Source organism: Notolepis coatsorum (assembly GCF_963971535.1).
Source record: "Notolepis coatsorum genome assembly, chromosome: 15".
NCBI lineage: Eukaryota > Metazoa > Chordata > Actinopteri > Aulopiformes > Paralepididae > Notolepis > Notolepis coatsorum.
Genome location: NC_140179.1, coordinates 24,797,769 through 24,824,144, shown reverse-complemented (window position 1 = coordinate 24,824,144; position 26,376 = coordinate 24,797,769). Strand labels below are relative to the sequence as shown.

Sequence of the window (26,376 nt, the reverse complement as noted above, 5' to 3'; positions counted from 1 at the left end):
GAAGCCTGTTTTTGGGCTTCGAACTTCGTCAGTGTTTTTTGAACGGACGTTCGAACCTTCGTTTTTAATAATACATAATACTTTTATTTATTATATATATTTTTTAAAGTTTTATTTTATTTTATAAATATCCTCAAACTAAATCTGATTAAATGAGTCTTTAAAAAAATTAAATCTACTTTCTTTAATGAATATAACTCATCAGTTTTAATACTATAATATTAGTATAGTATAATCTTTATCTGAAACTGTGAAGAAAAACCCCATTGGTTTAAACAGAATGAATAGACACAAAAAAAATATATATATATATATATATAAAATTTATAAAAAAAAAAATTATTCGAATGTTGATTTAGATTTCGAATGCCAACGTAACGAACGTTTGGGCTCAGCCCTAGTACCTAGAGACTAGTAGCTCTTAGATACAGGTAGCTCTTAGAGACGGGTAGCTCTTAGAGACAGGTAGCTCTTAGATACAGGTAGCTCTTAGAGACGGGTAGCTCTTAGATACAGGTAGCTCTTAGAGACGGATAGCTCTTAGAGACGGGTAGCTCTTAGATACAGGTAGCTCTTAGAGACAGGTAGCTCTTAGAGACGGGTAGCTCTTAGATACGGGTAGCTCTTAGAGACGGGTAGCTCTTAGATACAGGTAGCTCTTAGAGACAGGTAGCTCTTAGAGACGGGTAGCTCTTAGATACAGGTAGCTCTTAGAGACAGGTAGCTCTTAGAGACAGGTAGCTCTTAGAGACGGGTAGCTCTTAGATACAGGTAGCTCTTAGAGACGGGTAGCTCTTAGATACAGGTAGCTCTTAGAGACGGGTAGCTCTTAGAGACGGGTAGCTCTTAGAGACGGGTAGCTCTTAGATACAGGTAGCTCTTAGAGACGGGTAGCTCTTAGAGACGGGTAGCTCTTAGAGACGGGTAGCTTTTAGAGACGGGTAGCTCTTAGAGACGGGTAGCTCTTAGATACAGGTAGCTCTTAGGGACAGGTAGCTCTTAGGGACAGGTAGCTCTTAGAGACAGGTAGCTCTTAAAGACAGGTAGCTCTTAGAGACGGGTAGCTCTTAGAGACGGGTAGCTCTTAGATACAGGTAGCTCTTAGAGACGGGTAGCTCTTAGAGACGGGTAGCTCTTAGATACAGGTAGCTCTTAGAGACGGGTAGCTCTTAGAGACGGGTAGCTCTTAGAGACGGGTAGCTCTTAGAGACGGGTAGCTCTTAGAGACGGGTAGCTCTTAGATACAGGTAGCTCTTAGAGACGGGTAGCTCTTAGATACAGGTAGCTCTTAGAGACGGGTAGCTCTTAGAGACGGGTAGCTCTTAGAGACAGGTAGCTCTTAGAGATGGGTAGCTCTTAGATACAGGTAGCTCTTAGAGACAGGTAGCTCTTAGAGACGGGTAGCTCTTAGATACAGGTAGCTCTTAGAGACGGGTAGCTCTTAGATACAGGTAGCTCTTAGAGACGGGTAGTTCTTAGAGACGGGTAGCTCTTAGAGACGGGTAGCTCTTAGATACAGGTAGCTCTTAGAGACGGGTAGCTCTTAGAGACGGGTAGCTCTTAGAGACAGGTAGCTCTTAGAGACGGGTAGCTCTTAGAGACGGGTAGCTTTTAGAGACGGGTAGCTCTTAGATACAGGTAGCTCTTAGAGACAGGTAGCTCTTAGAGACAGGTAGCTCTTAGAGACAGGTAGCTCTTAGAGACAGGTAGCTCTTAGAGACAGGTAGCTCTTAGAGACGGGTAGCTCTTAGAGACGGGTAGCTCTTAGATACAGGTAGCTCTTAGAGACGGGTAGCTCTTAGAGACAGGTAGCTCTTAGAGACAGGTAGCTCTTAGAGACGGGTAGCTCTTAGAGACGGGTAGCTCTTAGATACAGGTAGCTCTTAGAGACGGGTAGCTCTTAGATACAGGTAGCTCTTAGATACAGGTAGCTCTTAGAGACGGGTAGCTCTTAGAGACAGGTAGCTCTTAGAGACGGGTAGCTCTTAGAGACAGGTAGCTCTTAGATACAGGTAGCTCTTAGAGACGAGTACCTCTTCAATAGTAGTAATAGTAATGCTATTAGTGATAACAGTAGTAGTAGTGAACAGTAGTAAGTGGCAGGTTTCATACAGACGGTAGTAAGAATGATGATGGTATACATGGTGCAAACCGTAGTAACACACTGCAGCAGAGTCCATGCCGTGTTTATACTGCTATGCACTCAAGACTGTAGCACTCAAGTTCAACACTGTTTGATGAACAATGTCACTGACCCTTAGCTGCCAGAGTTGTACCCTTCCTTCCTACTGACTTGTTGCACGGAACTTGTAAGTCGCTTTGGATAAAAGTGTCAGCTAAATAAATAATATATAATAAATAATGTGTAAATGTAATGTAAACAGGGAACAAAATAACTGGGAGCCCATCGCCAAATGCGTGTAGATTTACCGTCTGGCGTCTCAAAAATAATAGTCTGCCCGCCAGCTGGCGTGTAATTCATATCGATACTCTTATTTTGAAAATCCTGTGCGGGTCTCATTGCCGCCCCAAGCGCAGATCCAGTCATAATATCTGGGCTCCGGCAGCTAGCAACGTTCAGGTTAATATGATACTCTTATTTTGAAAACCCTCTAGCAACTCCGCGAGTCATATGATATCCGCCCAGTCCGTGTTGTTTCTTGAAAACAGAGCAGCGTTGTAAACAGAGCAGCGTTAACACAGCAGTGCGCCTACAGGCGCGAAATAAGTCTGTGATGTTTTTTTTCTTCTCACAACGAGTCCAATGCAGCTACATGCTTTGCACCGTCGCCATTCCTTTATGCCCACATCGCCCGAAATTAACGTTTATGTACCAATCACTACAACGTTAACGTCAGCTAACAAGCTAATCCTGATAGTAAACAGCACTGAGGAAAGGGAAATGGGGGGGGGGCGCACTCTCCCCTTCCCTGTGTGTGTGTGCGTGCGTTTGGAAAGACGACGGAGTCACTAGTCAGGACTCAGGACAGGAGTATATTATAGTAAACTGAGGATTACTGAGGATGGACAGATAATGTTGATATTCAAATATAAAAATGTTTGAGAGGAGTGGAAGTTTGAAGACAGACTACAATATGATGCGGAGGTGGTGAGTTGAAACACAGTGTGTGTGTGTCCCGACCCCACTTCTATGTTTCAATAAATTATTTGCATTTAAAACTATTAACGCTGACTCATTCCTTCAGTCCACTCAAAATTATGCTAATATTCCTTATGTTGTTTATGATATTAATTTAAAATAGCATATGAGAGTATTATATGTAATAATAACACATGGCGATATACTAAAAAGCTATTTATAATTTTTGGCTAGTAAAAAATCTGCCCGGCTGGTACTTTTAAAAATCTACCAGCCAAATGGCTGGTAAGTCAAAAAGTTAAGTTTGTTCCCTGAATGTAAATATATATATTTTACATTTGTCTTTTCAGGGGTCATGACTTTGTTCTCTATCAAGAGTAACCACCCAGGGCTTCTGAGTGAGAAGGCGGCCAGCAAGATCAACGAGACGATGCTGAGACTCGGTAAGAGACGTCTCGTGTTTCTCAGTAAACAGACAGAAAGAGGACATGGAAAACACAGCGAGGATAAACATTTACTAAACATTTGATAAACATTTAATACACATCTAATAAACATTTGATACACATTTGATACACATTTAATAAACATTTGATAAACATTTGATAAACATTTAATAAACATTTGATAAAACATTTGATAAACATTTAATAAACATTTGATAAAGCCACTGATGACTCAGGTGTTTGCTCAACTTCCAAGTCGGGTTGCGTTACATTCAATCTTTCTGCTTAGATAAAATGTTAAAATTTTTTTATTGTGAAGATTGTTTGGGGGCACTGAGGCTTCTTTTTAACATATCTTTAACGTTTCATATATTTAGATTAGATTCAAATGTATTGTCATCATGCAGCACAAGTACAGTACAACAAAAGTAAGTTTGGCATCCAACCAGAGTGCAAATGTAACAGTAAAGTGCAACAGTAATATAGAATGTACAGGTGATTAACTCATTCAGCGCCAATCACGAGTATAGTCGGGTTAACTCGCCATCGTTTGAGCGCCAATCACGAGTATAGTCGGGTTTTGGTCGTTATTTCTTTTATTAGCGATATCCATTAATTTTCATCCATCCAGCCTGATGTTATTGTTGGGAATGGGTCTGAGCTCGCAAAATGGCAAATACCGCCCCCTATGCCTTCCGGCTGGTATTGCACTCCACTGGGAATGGTATAGTTTTTTTTCTGGGACGATCCAAGCCATGGTTTAAATAATCAGGCGAGGTAACCTGATTTCAACGATACATCTGCGACGCTGCCCCCCCCCCCCCCCCCCCCTCATATGCAATTCTGTTGAACGTGGCACGGACCGCCGCGCCCAGTACTTCAAATGGCGATCAGATAATTGAATTATTTCTTTTGCATTACATCAGATACAAGGTAAGAGCATTATATATAAATTTGATCGTTGATCTGATTTATTTATATCCAGATCGACGCTGTGTGTGTATGTGTGGCTGTTTTCCGTTGGGGGGCCATTTCAGGAACAGGAAAAAAACATTTATAATAATTTTTATATATTTATAATAATTATTAAGATAAGAGATAAGCTATTCCTTTATTGATCCCCTTGGGGAAATTATTATTATTATTATTATTAAATATAATTATCTTATTAATTTCTGTCTTCAGGCATCTTTGGATTCCTGGCCTTCGGCTTTGTCTTCATCACCTTCGGCTGCCACTTCTACGACTTCTTCAACCAGGCGGAGTGGGAGAGGAGCTTCAGAGAATACGTCCTGTGAGTTCCTCTGTTGTCCTCTGCTGTCCTTTGCTATCTTCTGCTGTCTTCTGCTGTCTTCTGTTGTCCTTTGCTGTCTTCTGTTGTCTTCTGCTGTCTTCTGTTGTCCTTTGCTGTCTTCTGCTGTCCTCTGCTGTCTTCTGCTGTCCTCTGCTGTCCTTTGCTGTCTCTTGTTGTCCTCTGCTGTCCTTTGCTGTCTTCTGCTGTCTTCTGTTGTCCTTTGCTGTCTTCTGTTGTCCTCTGCTGTCTTCTGTTGTCTTCTGTTGTCCTCTGCTGTCTTCTGTTGTCTTCTGCTGTCTTCTGTTGTCTTCTGTTGTCTTCTGCTGTCTTCTGTTGTCCTCTGTTGTCTTCTGCTGTCTTCTGTTGTCCTCTGTTGTCTTCTGTTGTCCTCTGTTGTCATATGCTGTCCTCTGTTGTCTTCTGCTGTCTTCTGCTGTCCTCTGCTGTCTTCTGTTGTCCTTTGCTGTCTTCTGTTGTCCTCTGCTGTCTTCTGCTGTCTTCTGTTGTCCTCTGCTGTCTTCTGTTGTCCTTTGCTGTCTTCTGTTGTCCTCTGCTGTCTTCTGCTGTCTTCTGTTGTCTTCTGTTGTCCTTTGCTGTCTTCTGCTGTCTTCTGTTGTCCTCTGTTGTCTTCTGCTATCTTCTGTTGTCCTCTGCTGTATTCTGTTGTCATATGCTGTCCTCTGCTGTCTTCTGTTGTCCTCTGCTGTCCTCTGCTGTCTTCTGTTGTCTTCTGCTGTCTTCTGCTGTCTTCTGTTGTCCTCTGTTGTCTTCTGCTGTCCTCTGCTGTCTTCTGTTGTCCTCTGCTGTCTTCTGTTGTCCTTTGCTGTCCTCTGCTGTCTTCTGTTGTCTTCTGCTGTCTTCTGCTGTCTTCTGCTGTCTTCTGTTGTCCTCTGTTGTCTTCTGTTGTCCTCTGTTGTCTTCTGCTGTCTTCTGTTGTCCTCTGCTGTCTTCTGTTGTCTTCTGTTGTCCTCTGTTGTCTTCTGTTGTCTTCTGTTGTCCTCTGCTATCTTCTGTTGTCTTCTGCTGTCCTCTGTTGTCTTCTGTTGTCCTCTGTTGTCTTCTGCTGTCTTCTGTTGTCCTCTGCTGTCTTCTGTTGTCCTCTGCTGTCTTCTGTTGTCTTCTGCTGTCTTCTGCTGTCTTCTGCTGTCTTCTGTTGTCTTCTGTTGTCCTCTGTTGTCTTCTGCTGTCTTCTGCTGTCTTCTGTTGTCTTCTGCTGTCTTCTGTTGTCTTCTGTTGTCCTCTGTTGTCTTCTGTTGTCTTCTGCTGTCTTCTGCTGTCTTCTGTTGTCCTCTGTTGTCCTCTGTTGTCCTTTGCTGTCTTCTGCTGTCTTCTGTTGTCCTCTGTTGTCTTCTGTTGTCCTCTGTTTTCCTTTGCTGTCTTCTGATGTCTTCTGTTGTCCTCTGTTGTCTTCTGTTGTCCTCTGTTGTCTTCTGCTGTCTTCTGCTGTCCTTTGCTGTCTTCTGCTGTCTTCTGCTGTCTTCTGTTGTCTTCTGCTGTTTTCTGCTGTCTTCTGTTGTCTTCTGCTGTCTTCTGCTGTCATTTGCTGTCTTCTGCTGTCTTCTGTTGTCTTCTGCTGTCTTCTGCTGTCCTTTGCTGTCTTCTGTTGTCTTCTGCTGTCTTCTGTTGTCCTCTGTTGTCTTCTGTTGTCCTCTGTTGTCTTCTGCTGTCTTCTGCTGTCATTTGCTGTCTTCTGTTGTCTTCTGCTGTCTTCTGTTGTCTTCTGCTGTCTTCTGCTGTCTTCTGTTGTCCTCTGTTGTCCTCTGTTGTCTTCTGATGTCTTCTGCTGTTCTCTGCTGTCCTCTGTTGTCTTCTGTTGTCTTCTGTTGTCTTCTGCTGTCTTCTGCTGTCTTCTGTTGTCTTCTGTTGTCTTCTGTTGTCTTCTGTTGTCCTCTGTTGTCTTCTGCTGTCCTCTGCTGTCTTCTGTTGTCCTCTGTTGTCTTCTGTTGTCTTCTGTTGTCTTCTGTTGTCTTCTGTTGTCCTCTGCTGTCCTCTGTTGTCTTCTGCTCTCTTCTGCTGTCTTCTGTTGTTCTCTGCTGTCTTCTGCTGTCTTCTGTTGTCCTCTGTTGTCTTCTGTTGTCCTCTGTTGTCTTCTGCTGTCTTCTGCTGTCATTTGCTGTCTTCTGCTGTCTTCTGTTGTCTTCTGCTGTCCTTTGCTGTCTTCTGTTGTCTTCTGCTGTCTTCTGCTGTCTTCTGTTGTCCTCTGTTGTCCTCTGTTGTCTTCTGATGTCTTCTGCTGTTCTCTGCTGTCCTCTGTTGTCTTCTGTTGTCTTCTGCTGTCTTCTGCTGTCTTCTGTTGTCTTCTGTTGTCTTCTGTTGTCCTCTGTTGTCTTCTGCTGTCCTCTGCTGTCTTCTGTTGTCCTCTGTTGTCTTCTGTTGTCCTCTGTTGTCTTCTGTTGTCTTCTGTTGTCCTCTGTTGTCTTCTGTTGTCTTCTGTTGTCCTCTGCTGTCCTCTGTTGTCTTCTGCTGTCTTCTGTTGTCCTCTGCTGTCTTCTGCTGTCTTCTGTTGTCCTCTGTTGTCTTCTGCTGTCTTCTGTTGTCCTTTGCTGTCTTCTGCTGTCTTCTGTTGTCTTCTGCTGTCTTCTGTTGTCTTCTGCTGTCTTCTGTTGTCTTCTGTTGTCTTCTGCTGTCTTCTGTTGTCCTTTGCTGTCTTCTGCTGTCTTCTGTTGTCCTCTGTTGTCTTCTGTTGTCTTCTGTTGTCCTCTGTTGTCCTTTGCTGTCTTCTGCTGTCTTCTGTTGTCTTCTGTTGTCTTCTGCTGTCTTCTGTTGTCCTCTGTTGTCTTCTGTTGTCCTTTGCTGTCTTCTGCTGTCTTCTGTTGTCTTCTGCTGTCCTTTGCTGTCTTCTGCTGTCTTCTGTTGTCGTCTGCTGTCTTCTGCTGTCTTATGTTGTCCTCTGTTGTCTTCTGTTGTCCTCTGTTGTCCTTTGCTGTCTTCTGCTGTCTTCTGTTGTCTTCTGTTGTCTTCTGCTGTCTTCTGTTGTCCTCTGTTGTCTTCTGTTGTCCTCTGTTGTCCTTTGCTGTCTTCTGCTGTCTTCTGTTGTCTTCTGCTGTCTTCTGCTGTCCTTTGCTGTCTTCTGTTGTCCTCTGTTGTCTTCTGTTGTCCTCTGTTGTCTTCTGCTGTCTTCTGCTGTCCTTTGCTGTCTTCTGCTGTCTTCTGTTGTCCTCTGTTGTCTTCTGTTGTCTTCTGCTGTCTTCTGCTGTCTTCTGTTGTCCTCTGCTGTCCTTTGCTGTCTTCTGCTGTCTTCTGTTGTCTTCTGCTGTCTTCTGCTGTCTTCTGTTGTCTTCTGTTGTCTTCTGTTGTCCTCTGTTGTCCTCTGCTGTCTTCTGCTGTCCTCTGTTGTCTTCTGCTGTCCTCTGTTGTCCTCTGTTGTCTTCTGCTGTCTTCTGTTGTCTTCTGTTGTCCTCTGTTGTCTTCTGCTGTATTCTGCTGTCTTCTGTTGTCTTCTGTTGTCCTCTGTTGTCCTCTGCTGTCTTCTGCTGTCCTCTGTTGTCCTCTGTTGTCTTCTGTTGTCTTCTGCTGTTTTCTGTTGTCCTCTGTTGTCTTCTGCTGTCTTCTGTTGTCCTCTGTTGTCCTCTGTTGTCTTCTGCTGTCTTCTGCTGTCTTCTGTTGTCTTCTGCTGTCTTCTGCTGTCTTCTGTTGTCCTCTGCTGTCTTCTGCTGTCTTCTGCTGTCTTCTGCTGTCCTCTGTTGTCCTCTGCTGTCTTCTGCTGTATTCTGCTGTCCTCTGTTGTCCTTTGCTGTCTTCTGCTGTCTTCTGTTGTCCTCTGTTGTCCTCTGTTGTCTTCTGCTGTCTTCTGTTGTCCTCTGTTGTCTTCTGCTGTCTTCTGCTGTCTTCTGCTGTCTTCTGTTGTCCTCTGTTGTCCTCTGTTGTCTTCTGCTGTCTTCTGCTGTCTTCTGTTGTCTTCTGTTGTCTTCTGTTGTCCTCTGCTGTCTTCTGATGTCCTCTGCTGTCTTCTGCTGTCTTCTGTTGTCCTCTGTTGTCCTCTGTTGTCTTCTGCTGTCTTCTGTTGTCTTCTGTTGTCCTCTGTTGTCCTCTGTTGTCTTCTGTTGTCCTCTGTTGTCCTCTGCTGTCCTCTGTTGTCTTCTGTTGTCCTCTGTTGTCTTCTGCTGTCTTCTGTTGTCTTCTGTTGTCCTCTGTTGTCTTCTGTTGTCCTCTGCTGTCCTTTGCTGTCTTCTGTTGTCTTCTGTTGTCCTTTGCTGTCCTCTGCTGTCCTCTGCTGTCTTCTGTTGTCTTCTGCTGTCCTCTGCTGTCTTCTGTTGTCTTCTTTTGTCCTCTGTTGTCCTCTGCTGTCCTTTGCTGTCTTCTGTTGTCATCTGTTGTCTTCTGTTGTCTTCTGTTGTCTTCTGCTGTCTTCTGTTGTCCTCTGTTGTCTTCTGCTGTCTTCTGCTGTCCTTTGCTGTCTTCGGCTGTCTTCTGTTGTCCTCTGTTGTCTTCTGTTGTCTTCTGCTGTCTTCTGCTGTCTTCTGTTGTCCTCTGCTGTCCTTTGCTGTCTTCTGCTGTCCTTTGCTGTCTTCTGCTGTCTTCTGTTGTCTTCTGCTGTCTTCTGCTGTCTTCTGTTGTCTTCTGTTGTTTTCTGTTGTCCTCTGTTGTCTTCTGCTGTCTTCTGTTGTCTTCTGTTGTCTGCTGTCTTCTGCTGTCCTCTGTTGTCTTCTGCTGTCTTCTGTTGTCTTCTGTTGTCTTCTGTTGTCTTCTGTTGTCTTCTGTTGTCCTCTGTTGTCTTCTGCTGTCTTCTGTTGTCTTCTGTTGTCCTCTGTTCTCTGCTGTCTTCTGCTGTCCTCTGTTGTCCTATATTGTCTTATGTTGTCTTCTGCTGTCTTCTGTTGTCTTCTGCTGTCTTCTGTTGTCCTCTGTTGTCCTCTGTTGTCTTCTGCTGTCTTCTGCTGTCTTCTGTTGTCTTCTGTTGTCTTCTGCTGTCTTCTGTTGTCTTCTGCTGTCCTCTGCTGTCTTCTGCTGTCCTCTGTTGTCCTTTGCTGTCTTCTGCTGTCTTCTGTTGTCCTCTGTTGTCTTCTGCTGTCTTCTGTTGTCCTCTGTTGTCTTCTGTTGTCTTCTGCTGTCTTCTGCTGTCTTCTGCTGTCTTCTGTTGTCTTCTGTTGTCTTCTGTTGTCTTCTGTTGTCTTCTGTTGTCCTCTGTTGTCTTCTGCTGTCTTCTGTTGTCTTCTGTTGTCTGTTGTCCTCTGCTGTCTTCTGCTGTCCTCTGTTGTCTTCTGCTGTCCTCTGTTGTCCTCTGTTGTCTTCTGCTGTCTTCTGTTGTCTTCTGTTGTCTTCTGTTGTCTTCTGTTGTCCTCTGTTGTCTTCTGCTGTCTTCTGTTGTTTTCTGTTGTCCTCTGTTGTCCTCTGCTGTCTTCTGCTGTCCTCTGTTGTCTTATGTTGTCTTCTGCTGTCTTCTGTTGTCCTCTGTTGTCTTCTGCTGTCTTCTGTTGTCCTCTGTTGTCCTCTGTTGTCCTCTGTTGTCTTCTGCTGTCTTCTGCTGTCTTCTGTTGTCTTCTGTTGTCTTCTGCTGTCTTCTGCTGTCTTCTGCTGTCTTCTGCTGTCTTCTGCTGTCCTCTGCTGTCTTCTGCTGTCTTCTGCTGTCCTCTGTTGTCCTTTGCTGTCTTCTGTTGTCCTCTGTTGTCTTCTGCTGTCTTCTGTTGTCTTCTGTTGTCCTCTGTTGTCTTCTGCTGTCTTCTGCTGTCTTCTGTTGTCCTCTGTTGTCCTCTGTTGTCCTCTGTTGTCTTCTGCTGTCTTCTGCTGTCTTCTGTTGTCCTCTGTTGTCCTCTGCTGTCTTCTGCTGTCCTCTGTTGTCTTCTGCTGTCTTCTGTTGTCCTCTGTTGTCCTCTGTTGTCTTCTGCTGTCTTCCGCTGTCTTCTGCTGTCTTCTGTTGTCCTCTGTTGTCCTCTGTTGTCTTCTGTTGTCCTCTGTTGTCCTCTGTTGTCTTCTGCTGTCTTCTGTTGTCTTCTGTTCTCCTCTGTTGTCCTCTGTTGTCTTCTGTTGTCCTCTGTTGTCTTCTGTTGTCTTCTGTTGTCTTCTGTTGTCCTCTGTTGTCCTCTGTTGTCTTCTGTTGTCTTCTGCTGTTTTCTGTTGTCTTCTGCTGTTTTCTGTTGTCCTCTGTTGTCTTCTGTTGTTTTCTGCTGTTTTCTGTTGTCCTCTGTTGTCTTCTGCTGTCTTCTGTTGTCTTTTGTTGTCTTCTGTTGTCCTCTGTTGTCTTCTGTTGTCTTCTGCTGTCTTCTGTTGTCTTCTGCTGTCTTCTGTTGTCTTCTGTTGTCTTCTGCTCTTTTCTGTTGTCCTCTGCTGTCCTCTGTTGTCTTCTGTTGTCTTCTGCTGTTTTCTGTTGTCTTCTGCTGTCTTCTGCTGTCTTCTGTTGTCTTCTGTTGTCCTCTGTTGTCTTCTGTTATCTTCTGTTGTCTTCTGTTGTCCTCTGTTGTCTTCTATTGTCTTCTGTTGTCCTCTGCTGTCTTCTGTTGTCTTCTGTTGTCCTCTGCTGTCTTCTGTTGTCTTCTGTTGTCCTCTGCTGTCTTCTGTTGTCTTCTGTTGTCCTCTGCTGTCTTCTGCTGTCCTCTGTTGTCCTCTGCTGTCCTCTGCTGTCCTTTGCTGTCTTCTGCTGTCCTCTGTTGTCCTTTGCTGTCTTCTGTTGTCTTCTGCTGTCCTTTGCTGTCTTCTGTTGTCTTCTGTTGTCCTCTGCTGTCTTCTGCTGTCTTTTGTTGTCTTCTGTTGTCTTCTGTTGTCTTCTGCTGTCCTCTGCTGTCTTCTGTTGTCTTCTTTTGTCCTCTGTTGTCCTCTGCTGTCCTTTGCTGTCTTCTGTTGTCTTCTGTTGTCTTCTGTTCCAGAAAATATTCAAGGATGCTACACAAAAAAGTCGAGACTTATTTCCATTGTGGTCCTTGGTCTCAGACAGACGAGCGATACAAAAACATGACCACAAATAACAATTTGACAAACTACACATATACATGTACATTTAAGTGCAGTACAAACGTAGCCACAGACAACAATGTACCGGACACCATTTTCATGCATTTTAAAATCTAGTTTTTAACATTGTCGAGGAGCCATGATTTTATTGTGTTTATTTAAATTGTGTCGGCTACTAATGCATTTGAGCTGTGAAAGTAGCTAAATTCCAATTTGTGGCTCCCCAGAATTTAAAAGAACATTTGTGTGTGCCATCATCGCACGCTGCAGCGACAGACCGCTGACGTCTAGGCGTGGGAATCACGATGCGATATTATCACGATACTTAAGTCACGATACAATTGTGATTCAAAATATATTGTGATATGCTGAATATTGCGATATTAATATTGCGATATATTGCGATTTATTACCTTTTTTCAACTTTGTCAACATGTTTTATCTAATAAAATAAAGTTTTCAGCCTGTTCATCTCACTTCAATAATTTTTATTGCAGCAAATGGGATTTTCTCAAGCAGACAGATGTCAACACTGTAATCTGTGTTGCATGTACCTGACAAACTGAACTGTTTGTATTACAGTCATATTCCAACTTAACTGAATGCACGCGTGTACTATTACAGGTATTGAAATTAACAATGCAACTTCCTTATACACATTTCTTTTAAAAATACATAATAAAATATCGATACTTGGCGTCCTTGTATCGATACAGTATCGCCACGCAAAGTATCGCGATACTACTACGTATCGATATTTCCCCCCACCACTACTGACGTCTGTGTTGTCCTTGGCAACAGGTGCGAGGCCAACGTGACGATCGCCTCTCAGACCAACAAGCCGATCCCAGAGTGCACCATAAAGAACCGGCCCAGCCTGCTGGTGGAGAAGATCAACCTGTTCTCTATGTTCGGCACCGGCATCGCCATGAGCACCTGGGTCTGGACCAAAGCCACCATCCTCATCTGGAAACGCACCTGGTGCAGGTGAGACATGAACCACACTATGTTGACCTGGTGCAGGTAATACCAGGGAGTAGGGATGTCCGATATTATCGGCCTACCGATATTATCGGCCGATATTGGCATTAAAATGTAATATCGGAAATGATCGGTATCGGTTTTCAAAAAGAAAATAATTTTTCTTTTATTTTTTACATTTATTTAACCTTTATTTACCCAGGCAAGCAAGTAAGAACAAATTCTTATTTAATTTATTGTGAAAAGTATGCATAATGTTGTGTTTTTTTGGGGGGGGGGGGGGACCCTGCATATATCGGTATCGGTTGATATCGGTATCGGAAATTTGTTTCAAGTTCAAGTTTCTTTATTAGTTGTCATAAAGAAATACAGAATACTTTTGCATGAAATGCTTCTTTCTGTTTTGCTCCTGAGAGTGTGCTAGATAAAAATAACAAGATAGTGTAAAAAAGTATAATATAAGTATAAAATAGAAAGTCAAGTACGTAAACAAGTGTAAACAAAACAAAAATTTTCAATATACATATATACATATATACAGTATATGTACAGTATATGTATAGTCTATACTTCTGTACAGTCTATACAGTCAGTACAGTGTAGAATGGTGAGGTATAGCTTAGCTTGTGGTGCCACAATATTGGTATATCGGATATCGGTAAAAAAGCCAATATCGAACATCCCTACCAGGGAGTATAAAACAGTGAAGTTAACTTGGGGGGGAGAAGGGTACAGGGAAGCCGTCGATGGTGATGTTTGGAACTGGGGGTGTTTTGTGACTTGGTGAGGGTGGATTTGGAGCCGATGAGCAGGGCCTCAGTTTTGCTGCCATTTAACTTCAGGAAGTTTCTGCTCATCCAGCTCCTGATGTCTTCAAGGCAGGTGGTGAGGGAGGTGGGGGGGGGGGGGGGGGCGGGTAACCGTCAGTAGTGTGATAGTAAAGGGTTAACCTTCTGTCGCGTGGCAGTGAAAGGGTTAACCTTCCGTGTGTCGTCGCAGTGAAAGGGTGTTAACCGTTCGGTAGCGCGGCGGTGAAAGGGTTATAAAGACCTGTGTCCTTGTTGTTTCAGGATCGTCGGTCGCAGCGACGACGAACCCAAGAGGATAAAGAAGAGCAAGATGATCGCCAAGGCCTTCTCCAAGAGGAAGGAGCTCCACAGGGACCCGGAGAAGGAGCTGTCCTTCAGCATGCACACAGTCTCCCACGAGGGACCCGTGGGTGAGTGTGCGCTCGCACGCAGTATACTGCCACCTGGTGGTAAGGAGCTGGTATTGCACCACATAGTCTGGACTCTTTTAAAGCAGCCCTAAAAAAATATCTGTTTCAAAAGGCTGTTAGCTTTTTATTAAAAAAATGTTCTTGTGATATTTTTATTTTTTTCTTGTGCTGTTTCTGTTTATACTATGTTTTTAACTATGTTCTATTTTATCTTATTTTTATTCTGTATTAAATGTTTTACTAATAATAATACAACATTTTAACTGTTTTAACCCTGTAGCACTTTGGGATCCTAGTGAACAAAAAGTGCAATACAAATTCTATTTATTATTATTATTATTATTATTATTATTATTATTATTGCAACCAGTCCGCTGTGCACGATTCATTAGATTAGAATTAAACATTCCAAATGTAAAATTAAATGTATTGTCATCATGCGGCACAAGTACTGTACAACGAAAAGAAGTCTGGCATCCAACCAGAGTGCAAATAAAGTGCAGTAAAGTGCAACAGTAATATACAATGTACAGGTGATTAAACTGGGTATTATTCTAATGACTTAAATCAAATCAAATCAAATTTATTTGTAAGGCCCGACAACACACGTTAATGTCCCCATGGGCCATACACTTCTTCTTTAAACAAGTCAAGAAGAAACATCACAATAAGTGACCATAAGGTCACCACAATAAGTCACCATAAGGTCAAAGAAATATTAAATAAATGCAAAAAATAAAATAAATGCAACACTCCCAGACATACCCCACGCGAAGGTAAGGAAAAACTCACTAATACCTAGCAATAGGAGGGGGTTAGAGAGTTCCCATGTTTGTAGTGGGCGGAGATGGAGCAATAAATACAAGTGCATACGCATACATGGTGACAGTAGAATCATAGTATATAAGAAAATTGTGAAGACAGAGACAGAGGTTAAAAGGTTCTCTTATGTCTGCAGAAAAGCAGACAAGGGAGCAAATAGACATCCTAACTAAACTAGACAGATTAATCTAAGGGTCAAGCCCCGACCAGGTGAGATCAGGGTAGGTTGAAGGAGAGAGAGAAAAGATGGGTCTTAAGCAGGGATTTAAAAGCTTCGACAGAGCAGGCGCTCCTGAGACAAAGGCTCTGTGGCCGGCGGATTTCTTTTTAACCCTAGGAATCGATAGAAGCCCTGCATTTTGCAAACGACGAGAGGGCCTACCTGGAAGAGGTCAAGGTCCTAGCGGGATGGTGTCAAGAGAACAGCCTCTCCCTGAACGTCAGCAAAACAAAGGAGATGATTGTGGACTTTAGGAGGTCGGGGGTCAGGGACTACAGCCCCCTTAGCATCGACGGGGCACCGGTTGAGAGAGTGAACAGTTTTAAGTACCTCGGAGTCCACATATCCGAGGACATTACATGGACCACACACATTGACAGTGTTGTGAGGAAGGCACGGCAACGCCTCTACTTCCTCAGGCGCCTAAGGAAGTTCCAAGTCAGTCAGAAGATCCTTAAGAACTTCTACTCATGTACAATAGAGAGGAGCCTGACTGGCAATATCACCTCCTGGTTTGGGAATAGCACCGCACAAGACCGTAGCAGACAATTGGAGGGGGGCTTCCCACTCTCCAGAACATTTACAACAAGCAGTGCATGCAGGCTAAGAGAATTATCAAAGACTCCAGCCACCCAAACAACTGCCTCTTTGAACTGCTGCGGTCAGGCAAGCGATACCGGAGTCTCATGGCAAGCACAGAAAGACTCAGAAGAAGCTTCTATCCCCAGGCCATCAGGTTGCTCAACGAACAATAACACTATACAACAACCATCAGATGCACTCACAGCACACACATCCACACGCACACACTCACTTTAAACAAACAACTCAATGCAGCACCCACTTACACACTAAACCTAAACACACTTTATATTTATTGGCAAAGAATTTGCACTACAACCCATACCTCAGTACACCTTACTGTAAATTGTACCTATATTGTACCTCATCCCATTTCTGCTTTGCACTATATATAGTATATTGTATTGATGGATTGATTGAAAAGTTTATTAACAGATTGCAGAATGGGTACAGTACAGTACAGCTCAATACATACAATTGTTAAGGGGATGCAGACCGGAGAAAGACTTTCGTCTTGTTTACATCAGGGTCCCCCATTTTCAATTCATCATAACATATATGACATACATGACATACAGATAGACAGTACTGCTACATCTATACATTTATGACATATCAGATTTGCAAATACAGTACTGTTTGTGATACAAAAGTGTATATTAGTATATTGTATAGTATATTGTATGGTAACTCAGTTACTTCTACTTTGCATTGAACATTGTACATATTGAACACTTGTGTCTACGTAAATTACTTCTATTTTATATTTTATACTTATCTTTTTTGTCTAGCACAGTCTCTGGAGCGTAACAGAAAGAAGCATTTTGTATAAAAGTATTCTGTACTTCTGTATGACAACTAATAAAGAAACTTGAAACTTGAGCGCAGAGCATGAGCGGGCGAGTATCGAGAGATGAGATCGGATAGATAGAGCGGTGCAAGCCCATTTAAAATTTTGTAGGTGAGGAGTAGCACTTTAAAGTCAGATCGGGCTTGAATAGGAAGCCAGTGTAGGGTGGACAAAACTGGTGTGATGTGATTAAATTTTCTAGTTTTAGTTAGTATCCGTGCAGCCGCATTTTGCACTTTTTGATTTTTGATGCTTGACTTGTTTGATTAGATTCAAGATTCAAGAGGTTTATTCATCACATGCATGCATACACAAGACATAATAGTGAAATGAAGGTGGCCATGCCCGCTTCGATTGTTTAAAAAATACAAATAATAATAGAATAAAATAGAATAGAAATAAAATAGACATGATAAAAATACTAAGATAAAATACAAAAGGCAATGAGTCCTATGTACACTTCTATACAATATACAGTTCTACCCTATGTCACTATGCTATCCTAACTATTCTATACTACTACTATACTATAACTATACAAAAACATCCAGTCATGTTATTTATTTATTATTATTATTTAACTTTTTTCTTTCCTATAAAGTGACCTCTTTTAGATATGCACTGCCCTATAGTAGTACGTTATACTGTAGAACGTGACATCTTATTTAGTACTGTCAATACGAGCATGCTTGGCTCTCCACCTCCTGCTCCGTCTGGGGGTTGGTGAGTGGGGTCATGAACCAGGGGGGCAGCAGCGTATATCCGCGATCTCCTAATGAAACAAGTCATTCGAATAATAGAAGCCTACTGCTGCTGGAAACGATTCATTATGCACGTATACAGTACGTACCAATTAGCCATGCGTCTCCAGCACACCCACAGAGCTGTTCTGTAAGATGTAGGAGTCATGTTCACCTCCTTGGAAAGTGTGAGACCAGGTAGAGCAGGTGGTCGATGCGCACCTGCCCAAGGTGGACAGTACCTCCTGGACGTGTGGTGGCACAGGGTTTGAGCGTCTGGTCCAGCTCCTCAGTGCACGATCAGCAATATCTTCCAGCAGCAGTATATATGCCATTGTGTGTGTGTGTGTGTGTGTGTGTGCACGCGTGTGTGTGTGTGTGTGTGATGTGTGTGTGTGTGTGTGTGCGCGTGCCCAGGAGCAAATGTATCCTCCCCAAGCTGCCTGCATCAGGCTGCTGCATCGTCGTTATAATCGATTTACATGGAATTTGTTAAACTTATCCTTTGTGTCTATTGTGATTTGCAGTGTTTGTGTTGTGCCTTTATTTATTCACGGACATCACGATGGTTCGTTGAGTCATGAGTCATGACTATAAATAGGAATTTTAATTAATAATAATATAATAAATAAAATAATAAATAACAATTCAGTACATTTATATCTATGTGTTAATTTGTTACATTTTGTTTCACTAAGTTAGGAAAGTAATGCTTTAACGCTATCCAGCTGCAAGCTAGCCTAGCACAGCACAATGAATGGAAGCAAACGGTACCGGTTAGCCTAGCTTAAACTTCGGGAGAGGCGTTGCCTAGGCTAACCGGTATTGTCCGCTTCCATTCATTGTGCTAAGCTAGGCTAACGTGCAGCCAGATAGCTTTCTACTGAACGCACAGAGAGGAAACTGGTATATTATCTTCTTGTCTCTCTCTGGAGCAAATACTATTATGATATTTTTGTTTTCAGAAAAAGTGCTACGCAAATAAAAACGTTTTTTCTATCGTTACTATTATTATTCGCAGCTGGAATCAACTTCGAGCTGAACGAGGCATCCAACGACATGTCGTCGGCCTGGGCGCAGCACGTGACCAAGATGGTGGCCAGACGGGGCGCCATCTTGCCTCAAGACATCTCTGTCACGCCCACAGGGACGCCTGGTGAGAACTGGCAAACGCTGCCTGCCTCTTTGGCCAAACTTTGGAAGTGTGGAATAATTATCCCCTCCCCCCTCCCATTCTTATTATTCCCCCCACACCTCTCCAATCTGTCTACCCTCCCCCATTTATACACCTTTGTCTCTCACCCTCAACCCCCCCTTTCAACCCTCTCCAGCCCTCCCCAACCCATGTCAACCCCCTCCTCCTTCTAACTCCCCCCTCCCCCCTCCTGGTTTGATTGATTGATTGAAAACTTGAATTAACAGATTGCAGAATGGGTACAGTACAGTACAACTCAATACACACAATTGTTAAGGGGATGCAGACCAGAGAAAGACTTTCGTCTTGTTTACATCAGGGTCCCCCATTTTCAATTCATAATGACATTTATGACATACACAACATACAGATATATATCTTGACATTTTTTACATACAAGATATGCAAATATACAGTACTGTTATCCTAACAGAAAATCCTAACAGAAAATATATACATATGAGCGGGAGGAAACTGTACATTAGGAGGGGGTGGGAGGGGGGGTTTGTACATTTACGGGGGCCATACAGATATATATCATGACATTTATGACAATACATACAGACATACAGGTATATAGTACTGTTACATTTGTGACATACAAGATGTACATCTGACTGAGTACATCCTTACTCAAGGTAAATTCCCCTATGGAAGGATGTAGTGTAGAGCACTATTATACCTCTACATAAGGATGTAGTGTAGTAGAGCACTATTATACCTCTACGTTGGTTTATTGTGTACAGGGTGTGTCTGCAGGGTATTAAAAAGTCTTAAAATGTATTAAATTCATAATTCTCAATGTAAGGCCTTAAAAGGTATTGAAAAGTCTTAAGTTTCATTTGCACAAGTATTAAATTGTTTGGGGGGGGGGGGGGGGGGGGGGGGGTTGCAGCCTGGCTGTCGGGAAATGAAAAATATAAAATATATGCATTTTTTTTGTATTCAAGTCGTTGATTTTTGCAGGGCTACCGGGAGCCCGGTGCGTCTGGCGAGAGCTTGTATGGAACGCGCAAGAATTTAAATCGGCGTGCAAGTGCAGCCGCCAGTTCAGTGTCGTTGTGCATTTAGTTTTTTCCACTAGTATGGTCGTGAAATTGGTATTAAAGTTTGTGGTCTTAACACATTCATGGCCATTTGGATCCGTCTAAAATCACTGTAGACGGCCAGCATTTCTAAACAGACTTGTATAGTCCGTGGGGCTGTTTGTAGAGCTAAATCTATACTTTATAGTATTGCTATCTGTCCATTCTCATTGTCAATTGAGACCATAAACCGTCCCTTCAAAATGGCTTAAAGAAATAATTTTTTCATCAATACGTTCTCATTTTATAGCGTCTTGAATATAAGCGTTATAAGGGATTTCTGCTGGGATATTTCCTGGAACGTGAGATACAGGGCTAATAGCTACTAACGTTAAATCCAATGGCATTTCGGATATACAGAAGCTACAGTTAAAACTCAAACTGCATATGATCGGTATGATGGTCCACCACGAATGCATGGAAGGGGGGGGGGGGGGGCAGGACACGTCGTTTCTGATTATTGATTACCAATAACCGTGTTAGCCTCATTAGCCTCATTCGTTGATCGGGTGGATGGCTATCAAAACAAGCCCTGATCAGCATGTAATTTACGTGAAAAAGATCTTACCGTGGGCCGGTTGGATCCCCCAGAGCATTTCTCAGTTATCGATCGCCATCTGGTAGATCGATATGTCCATTGGCTGATGATATATTCCTTTACTGTAGTGCTTCTCAAACTTTTTCTGTCAGGCCCCCCTTTGGCGGACCAAAATATCTTGGGCCCCCCCCCCCCTCGCCCCAACAAAATAGTCATGAAATGGGCCATGTTTAAATTTATTGAAATAACACCAATATCGTGACCTTTCAAATTGACAACACCTTCCCTCGCGAGAGCCACCTTGCCTCGCTGTGAAACAGCACTGCAGAATGGTCAGCTCCCATCTCCTCACACAGCGCAGAGAACAGGTGCGCTTTCAGGGGTCGGGTTTTGATGAAATTTACCACGTTTATAACTTCTGTCAAAACCTCATTCAGCTCAGGGCTAAGCTGGCACCTCTCTGTGAATTTACAGTGCGTCCATTGCGCGTTTGGTGAGACCCCCTTGATGAGCGCCTGTAGCCCCCTCCTTTTCCCTGCCATGGCCTGCGCACCGTCAGAGCAAAAGCCCACACAGTTCTCCCATTTCAGTCCATGTTCTGTCAGGTAACTGTCAATAATTTTGAAGAGCTCATCAGCTGTCGCTCTGTTTTTGACATATTTGCAAAACAGCAGATCTTCACTCAGTGACTGGGAATTTACAAAGCAAACATAGGAAATAAGCAAACAGTCTTTATTGCTGTCAGTCTTTGACAAGGCAACACGCATGTCATCCTCAAGGCTCAACTTGGCCCTATATTTTGTTTTCAGAGCTGTCATGGATGAAAAGCCAGCTTCACACAGATATGTGGTGCTGAATGGTATCAACACCTTAACTGCTGCATCATGAGATACTTGGTACTCAGCACCACACTCTGAAACTAGCTCTCCAGGTGGTATCAGATGGGAGTTCTTCCAAGAGTTTGGATGGAGATGTGTCAGGAAGCTTTGTCTCAATGTTGTCTGTAAAGTTTTTTTTTATCGAGAGTAACTTGGTGATCCTTTTCTGTGTTTTATTAAATAATGATTTTCAGATTTTGAGAAATGGTCAAACTTATCCAAATATGGTATTTTCATGGAGAACAGTGCAGCTGCAACAGATAGCACTTTAGTGATAATTTTCTGTAATCCTTTTTTTTTTTTTTATTATTATCTCAAGGCCCCCTCTGTCATGCCTTTGCGCCCCCAAGGTATTCCAAGCTACTATGCTGCACATCCAGAATCCAGCTACTGGAGACTACATTGAAAGTAAAAAAAAAATAATGCACCGGTCTGCCACAGGGCACACTGCATTATCGAGACAGCGCCCCTAAGAGGATCTGGCCGGTAATGCACTTTTCAGAATTCGAAGAGGAGGGTAGATCTGCAGTGCCGCTCGGTGACATCGAGTAGGTTATTAAAATGGAATAAAAGCCTAAATGTCCGTGTCCGTGGTTGGTCGTCAACCGTTGGTTTCAAAACACGGATTTATCCGTGGCCCGTCCCGATTGTGTTAATAAATATATACTGGTTGAAACCTGCAGATACCCTGTGTGTATTCATTCGTTTGTTTGTTTGATTCTAACTCCTTCCCTTCCTTCCTTCCTTCCTTCCTTCCTTCCTTCCTTCCTTCCTTCCTTCCTTCCTTCCTTCCCCTTCCTTCCTTCCTTCCTTCCTTCCTTCCTTCCTTCCTTCCTTCCTTCCTTCCTTCCTTCCTTCCTTCCTTCCTTCCTTCCTTCCTTCCTTCCTTCCTTCCTTCCTTCCTTCCTTCCTTCCTTCCTTCCTTCCCTCCCTCCCTCCCTCCCTCGCTCAAATAAGAACAGGAATAAACCAACATGGCTCCTCATCCTCTGTTATCCCCCCCTCTTCTCTCCCCCTCAGTGCCCCCGCCCGAGGAGAGGAACAAGCTGTGGATGGTGGAGGCCGAGATCTCCCCGGAGATGATGAAGAGGAAGAAGAAGAAGAAGAAGAGAAAGAAGGAGGCGGCGGCGCGGTCCCCAGAGGAGGAGGCGACCGAGCGCCGGGGCCACCGCCCCAGCTCCGTTCCCCGGCTGCCCAAGCTGCCCTGCCACCCCAGCCTGGTGGCCAACCTGTGGGAGCGGGAGCAGCGGGGGGGCGTCCTGCCCGGGTCCTACCCGGACTTCAAACCCTCGCAGCAGCCCCCGGGGTACTGCCAGGACCTGGGCCCGGCGCCGGGGCCCTCCTACCCGTACTACCAGGGCGGCAGGCACCGCCGCGACGACCCCGGCCTGCTGAGCGACCGGCCGGAGGACCTGGGCCTGGGGCCTCGCTGCCGCCCCCTGGCGCCGCCCCGGTACCCCCCCCCACGCCCCGCCTTCCGCTACCCCGGGGAGGCGGAGCCTGTCGCGGGGGGCTCCGAGAGGAGGGTCCCGGCGGGTCGGAGGGCGGGCTTTGGACCCATCCACTCCAGAACCAACCTGGTGGAGGTTGAGCTCATGGACGCCGACTCGGACTTCTAGGACGGGGGGCGGCGGGCGTTGCATTGTGGGTACTCGGTGTGGTACCCAGACTGAAAGCTGGAAGAAAGTGCTGGATACTTGACCACAGTGCAGCCTCGTCCCCCACTAGCGCGCCCCTGTGGCCACGGTGCAGCCTCGTCCCCCCCCACCAGCGCCTCCCTGTGGTCACGGTGGAACAACAGCCAGTTGGGATATATGCTTAATGAAAAGGGAAGGGCTTTAGGAAAAAGAAAATTACATGTAAATAAGTTTATGAAAAAATATTTTTTATCTTGTGTATGTAAAAAGAAAAAAGAACACGTGTCCAACAGAATGTCATCGACGACACCGTGATGACGAAATAAACAAGGCAGCTAAAGTCTTCATAGCTTGAAACAAACAGTCACGGATCGTTCTGCACTCTTCTTTCCAACGTCTTCTATCCTGATGTGGCTGACATACGTGTTGCTGTCGGGGTTTAATCATGACATACGTGTTGCTGTCGGGGTTTATTCATGACATACGTGTTGCTGTCAGGATCCTATTCAGCATGTTTGCCCCGTTGACAGGGTTTATTCTGCACGTTTGCCCCGAATGTTTGTGTCACTGACCAATCAGGTTACCTTTTTCTGATGAGACGGCTGCGAGGAGGAACCACCCTTCACGCTCTTTAAGCGTCGCGCCACGACGAGCCCGACGCACGGTTTGGAGGTCTTCGAGAAGACGCCGAAAGGCTCTGCCACCGACAAAATACCCACAATCCTTTTGTGTGCGCGGCCCTAATCGGGGCTGGCTTCACGCGCAAGTCCCACAGGAACACGGCAGCTGCCAGTCGCCTGAGCGAAGCCTAGGTACTCATTTAGTTTGTGTTAAATAACCTCACCGGAGCGACGCCTAGGTACTCATTTAGTTTGTGTTAAATAACCTCACCGGAGCGACGCCTAGGTACTCATTTAGTTTGTGTTAAATAACCTCACCGGAGCGAAGCCTAGGTACTAGGGGTGTAACGGTACACAAAACGTACCTCGGTTTTGAAGTCAAGGTTCGGTACGGGTTTTCGGTACAGTGGGGGAAAGTTTGGCTTTCCATGTTCCACTCAGGGGTGATGTAGTGTGCAGTAACTAATTGTACTTGTAGGGCTGTCAACGAATATTCTATATTGAAATAAATAATCGACTTGTTAAATAAAATGAAGTATTTTTTTTTATTAGATTGTGAAAAAACAGCCCCCAGTGGGTGGTCGTTATTGGTTAACATACCGTTGTATTCGTTCGGTACACAGCCGTACTGAACCTAAGGTCCAGTACTGAAACGGTTCGGTACGGATACGTGTACCTTTACACCCCTACTGGTACTCATTTAGTTTGTGTTAAAACAACCTCACCTGATCCAGTCGCCTGAGCGAAGCCTAGGTACTCATTTAGTTTGTGTTAAACAACCTCACCTGAGTCGTCACTCTTCAGTTCAACGGGTCACTCACTCTTCTGTCCACACTTGAGAGAGTTCGCACGCTAAACCTGTTCAGGTGAGGGCCGGTGCTGCTCAGATTTGGACCTAATGGTCATCAAGGTACTGGAGACACGGATCATCTTTAGAAACATGTTAATAGGGTGCAGAAAAATCTTAACGTTTCAACACAACAGTGTCTTCTTCAGAGTGAAGTCCACCTCATGTCGTTTAGCTCGGTAACACTGGGTGTGTCTCGGTTATTAGTTATGTATCATATGTTCCCTCATCCATTCTGATTGTCACAAAGGTCGACGGGGTGGACATTTTAAATGGACGTGGCCAACATCTCCGAGAACTCTCACGAAAGAGGATTGTGTTGACAACCCAGCGGTATTGTTAGCTGAAGTAAACGCTATATTCTTTATTTGTGTGTCCCATTATATTGCCTGGTGCAAATCACTGATCACCAGTGAGCGTATTCTACTAACGCAGAGTAGAGAGGCTCTCATCTGTTGAATTAAACTAAACAGTGATCCTTTACTCAATGAGTTCTTTTCACATAATGTACATTAGTGCACCGTTGTTTGGAGGAGAGAAAAAAAGGTTATTTTTTTATGGTAGTATTTTTTACTTTCTTTTTTATTCTATTGTACATATTTAAACGATAACCTTTCTGTTTGTTTTCTGCTCAAGGATACTTTTTGTGTTGTACTTCTTTACCCCCAAAGGGCGAAATATGTCTCCCTAAGTTCTTAGCTATTGAATATTTACAATCTGTGACTGAAAATGTGTTCTTTGGTTTTGTTTTGTTGCGTTGTGTCTGGATCTTCCGCGGGAGGTCTATTGTACAGCTTGTTTATATCAACTAATTTCCCGACTGAAATGACAAAAAAATTTAAAGGGAAGAGTCAATTGACCCGTCTCAAACCCCGCCCTCTTTTCTCGATTCCTCCAATCGCAACCGTGAAAGCAACAGCGGCGGTCGGAGGATCGAGAAAAGAGGGCGGAGCTTGAGGCGGGGTCAACTGTGCTATCTGCTATGAAAAGTCATGCTGTAAATGTTAACTATTCTGTAACCAAAATGTATCTAGTATTACCGTGTGGGTTCCTACTCACGTTGCATTAATGATCCTGAATTAGACTGTAATAGCCCTTAGACTATGCTAATTAGTTTGTCTTTGAAGTGCCTACTCTTGGATGTGTGTAAGTATAGGAGAGGGTTATTTATACGGTTACTGACTGCTATTAAGAAGATAAAAAAACACTGTAGCAACTGCATTTAGTTTCATATATTTGGACTTTTGCACCATGAGAATATAAATCATATCCACTTTACTAAGTTAATGTTCACAGAGGCTCCGTTCACACTGCAGGCCTTCGTGCTCAATTTTGATTTATTGCTCAGATCTGATTTATTTTGTTTGGCTGTTCACATTCTTTTTCAAATGTGGCCCGACATCAGATTCCAGTGTGAACTGGTCACTGCTCCTGAACTGACCCGCACGCAGCAATGAACAATAAAGAAGATGGCGTAATTTTTTTTGCTGAATGTCAATCGAGAGTGACGTAAAAGTCACATGACTGTTCAGTCGCAAGAAATCGGACCTGTATATATAATACGATGAATTGAAAATGGACCCTGATGTAAACGAGATGAAAGTCTTTCTCTGGTCTGCATCCCCTTAACAATTGTGTGTATTGAGCCATACTGTATTGTACCCATTCTGCAATCTGTTTAATAAAGTTTTCAATCAATCAATATCTTGATTTAGGACCACATTATGAAAGTGGCCAGAATCTAAAATGGAAAAGATCAGATTCCATGTGAGTTGTGCTGTTCACACTGTTGTGACCAAATCTGATTTGAGTCACATATGAGCAAAGAAATCAGATTCGGGCCACTGTCACCTGCAGTGTGAATGCAGCCAGAGTGTTAAGAGGTTAAAGGGAGAATCATCAAACTACTCGTTTGAACCTCTTGAAGTAAACTACGTCATGTTGGTTTGGGTTCAACTAAAACAAACCCTCCCTTTGCTTTGTGCCATAAGATTACATTTAGATGTTTTATTTTAAGTTGTTAAAAGGCCAGGTGACTATAATCACCTTTTTCTTATCTCTCTCTCTCTCTCTCTTCACTGAACTGCGGAAAATAATATTTTGTATCGCGTTTCTTTTTGTACAGTTGCATTTTGTAAATGTAAATAAAAAAATTTAAACATAATTTTGTGTTTTTTGTCTTTCCATAATTCAAAAGGTTTAGTTACTCTTCCTAATATACTAACATACACTCAACACTATAGGACTCAAGTCTTAACACATAAGATAAGAAAATAATAAACAGTGTAAACAATATAATTAACTCTGAATGGATACATTGGATGATGTCTCAGTGAAGGAATTATGGGCCTAGATTTGGATCCTTCCATGATGGGTAATAAATAATAATATCACTCCAGCTCCCAGAATGCCTCGCGTGCAGACCAGAGCACTAAAG

The 26,376-nt window shown here is 43.6% G+C and overlaps 1 protein-coding gene across 2 annotated transcripts in view; it reads left to right on the top strand.

Moving 5' to 3' along the window:
- The window catches only part of smo (smoothened, frizzled class receptor), a 44,447-nt gene extending 18,363 nt beyond the window's left edge, over positions 1-26,084 (top strand). The window contains exons 7-13 of one of the 2 annotated variants that reach the window (XR_014620595.1): positions 3,451-3,543; positions 4,732-4,840; positions 12,527-12,712; positions 13,777-13,925; positions 18,161-18,295; positions 21,856-23,331; positions 23,426-26,084. Coding sequence is in view for 1 of the 2 variants with exons in the window: in XM_084331140.1 (XP_084187266.1) it covers positions 3,451-3,543; positions 4,732-4,840; positions 12,527-12,712; positions 13,777-13,925; positions 18,161-18,295; positions 21,856-22,454 (1,271 nt within the window). In the remaining variant the exon portion in view is untranslated. Of the gene's footprint in view, positions 1-3,450; positions 3,544-4,731; positions 4,841-12,526; positions 12,713-13,776; positions 13,926-18,160; positions 18,296-21,855 lie in introns of both variants that reach the window. The other variant, XM_084331140.1, reaches the window with a different exon arrangement.
- Positions 26,085-26,376: the final 292 nt, after the last annotated feature.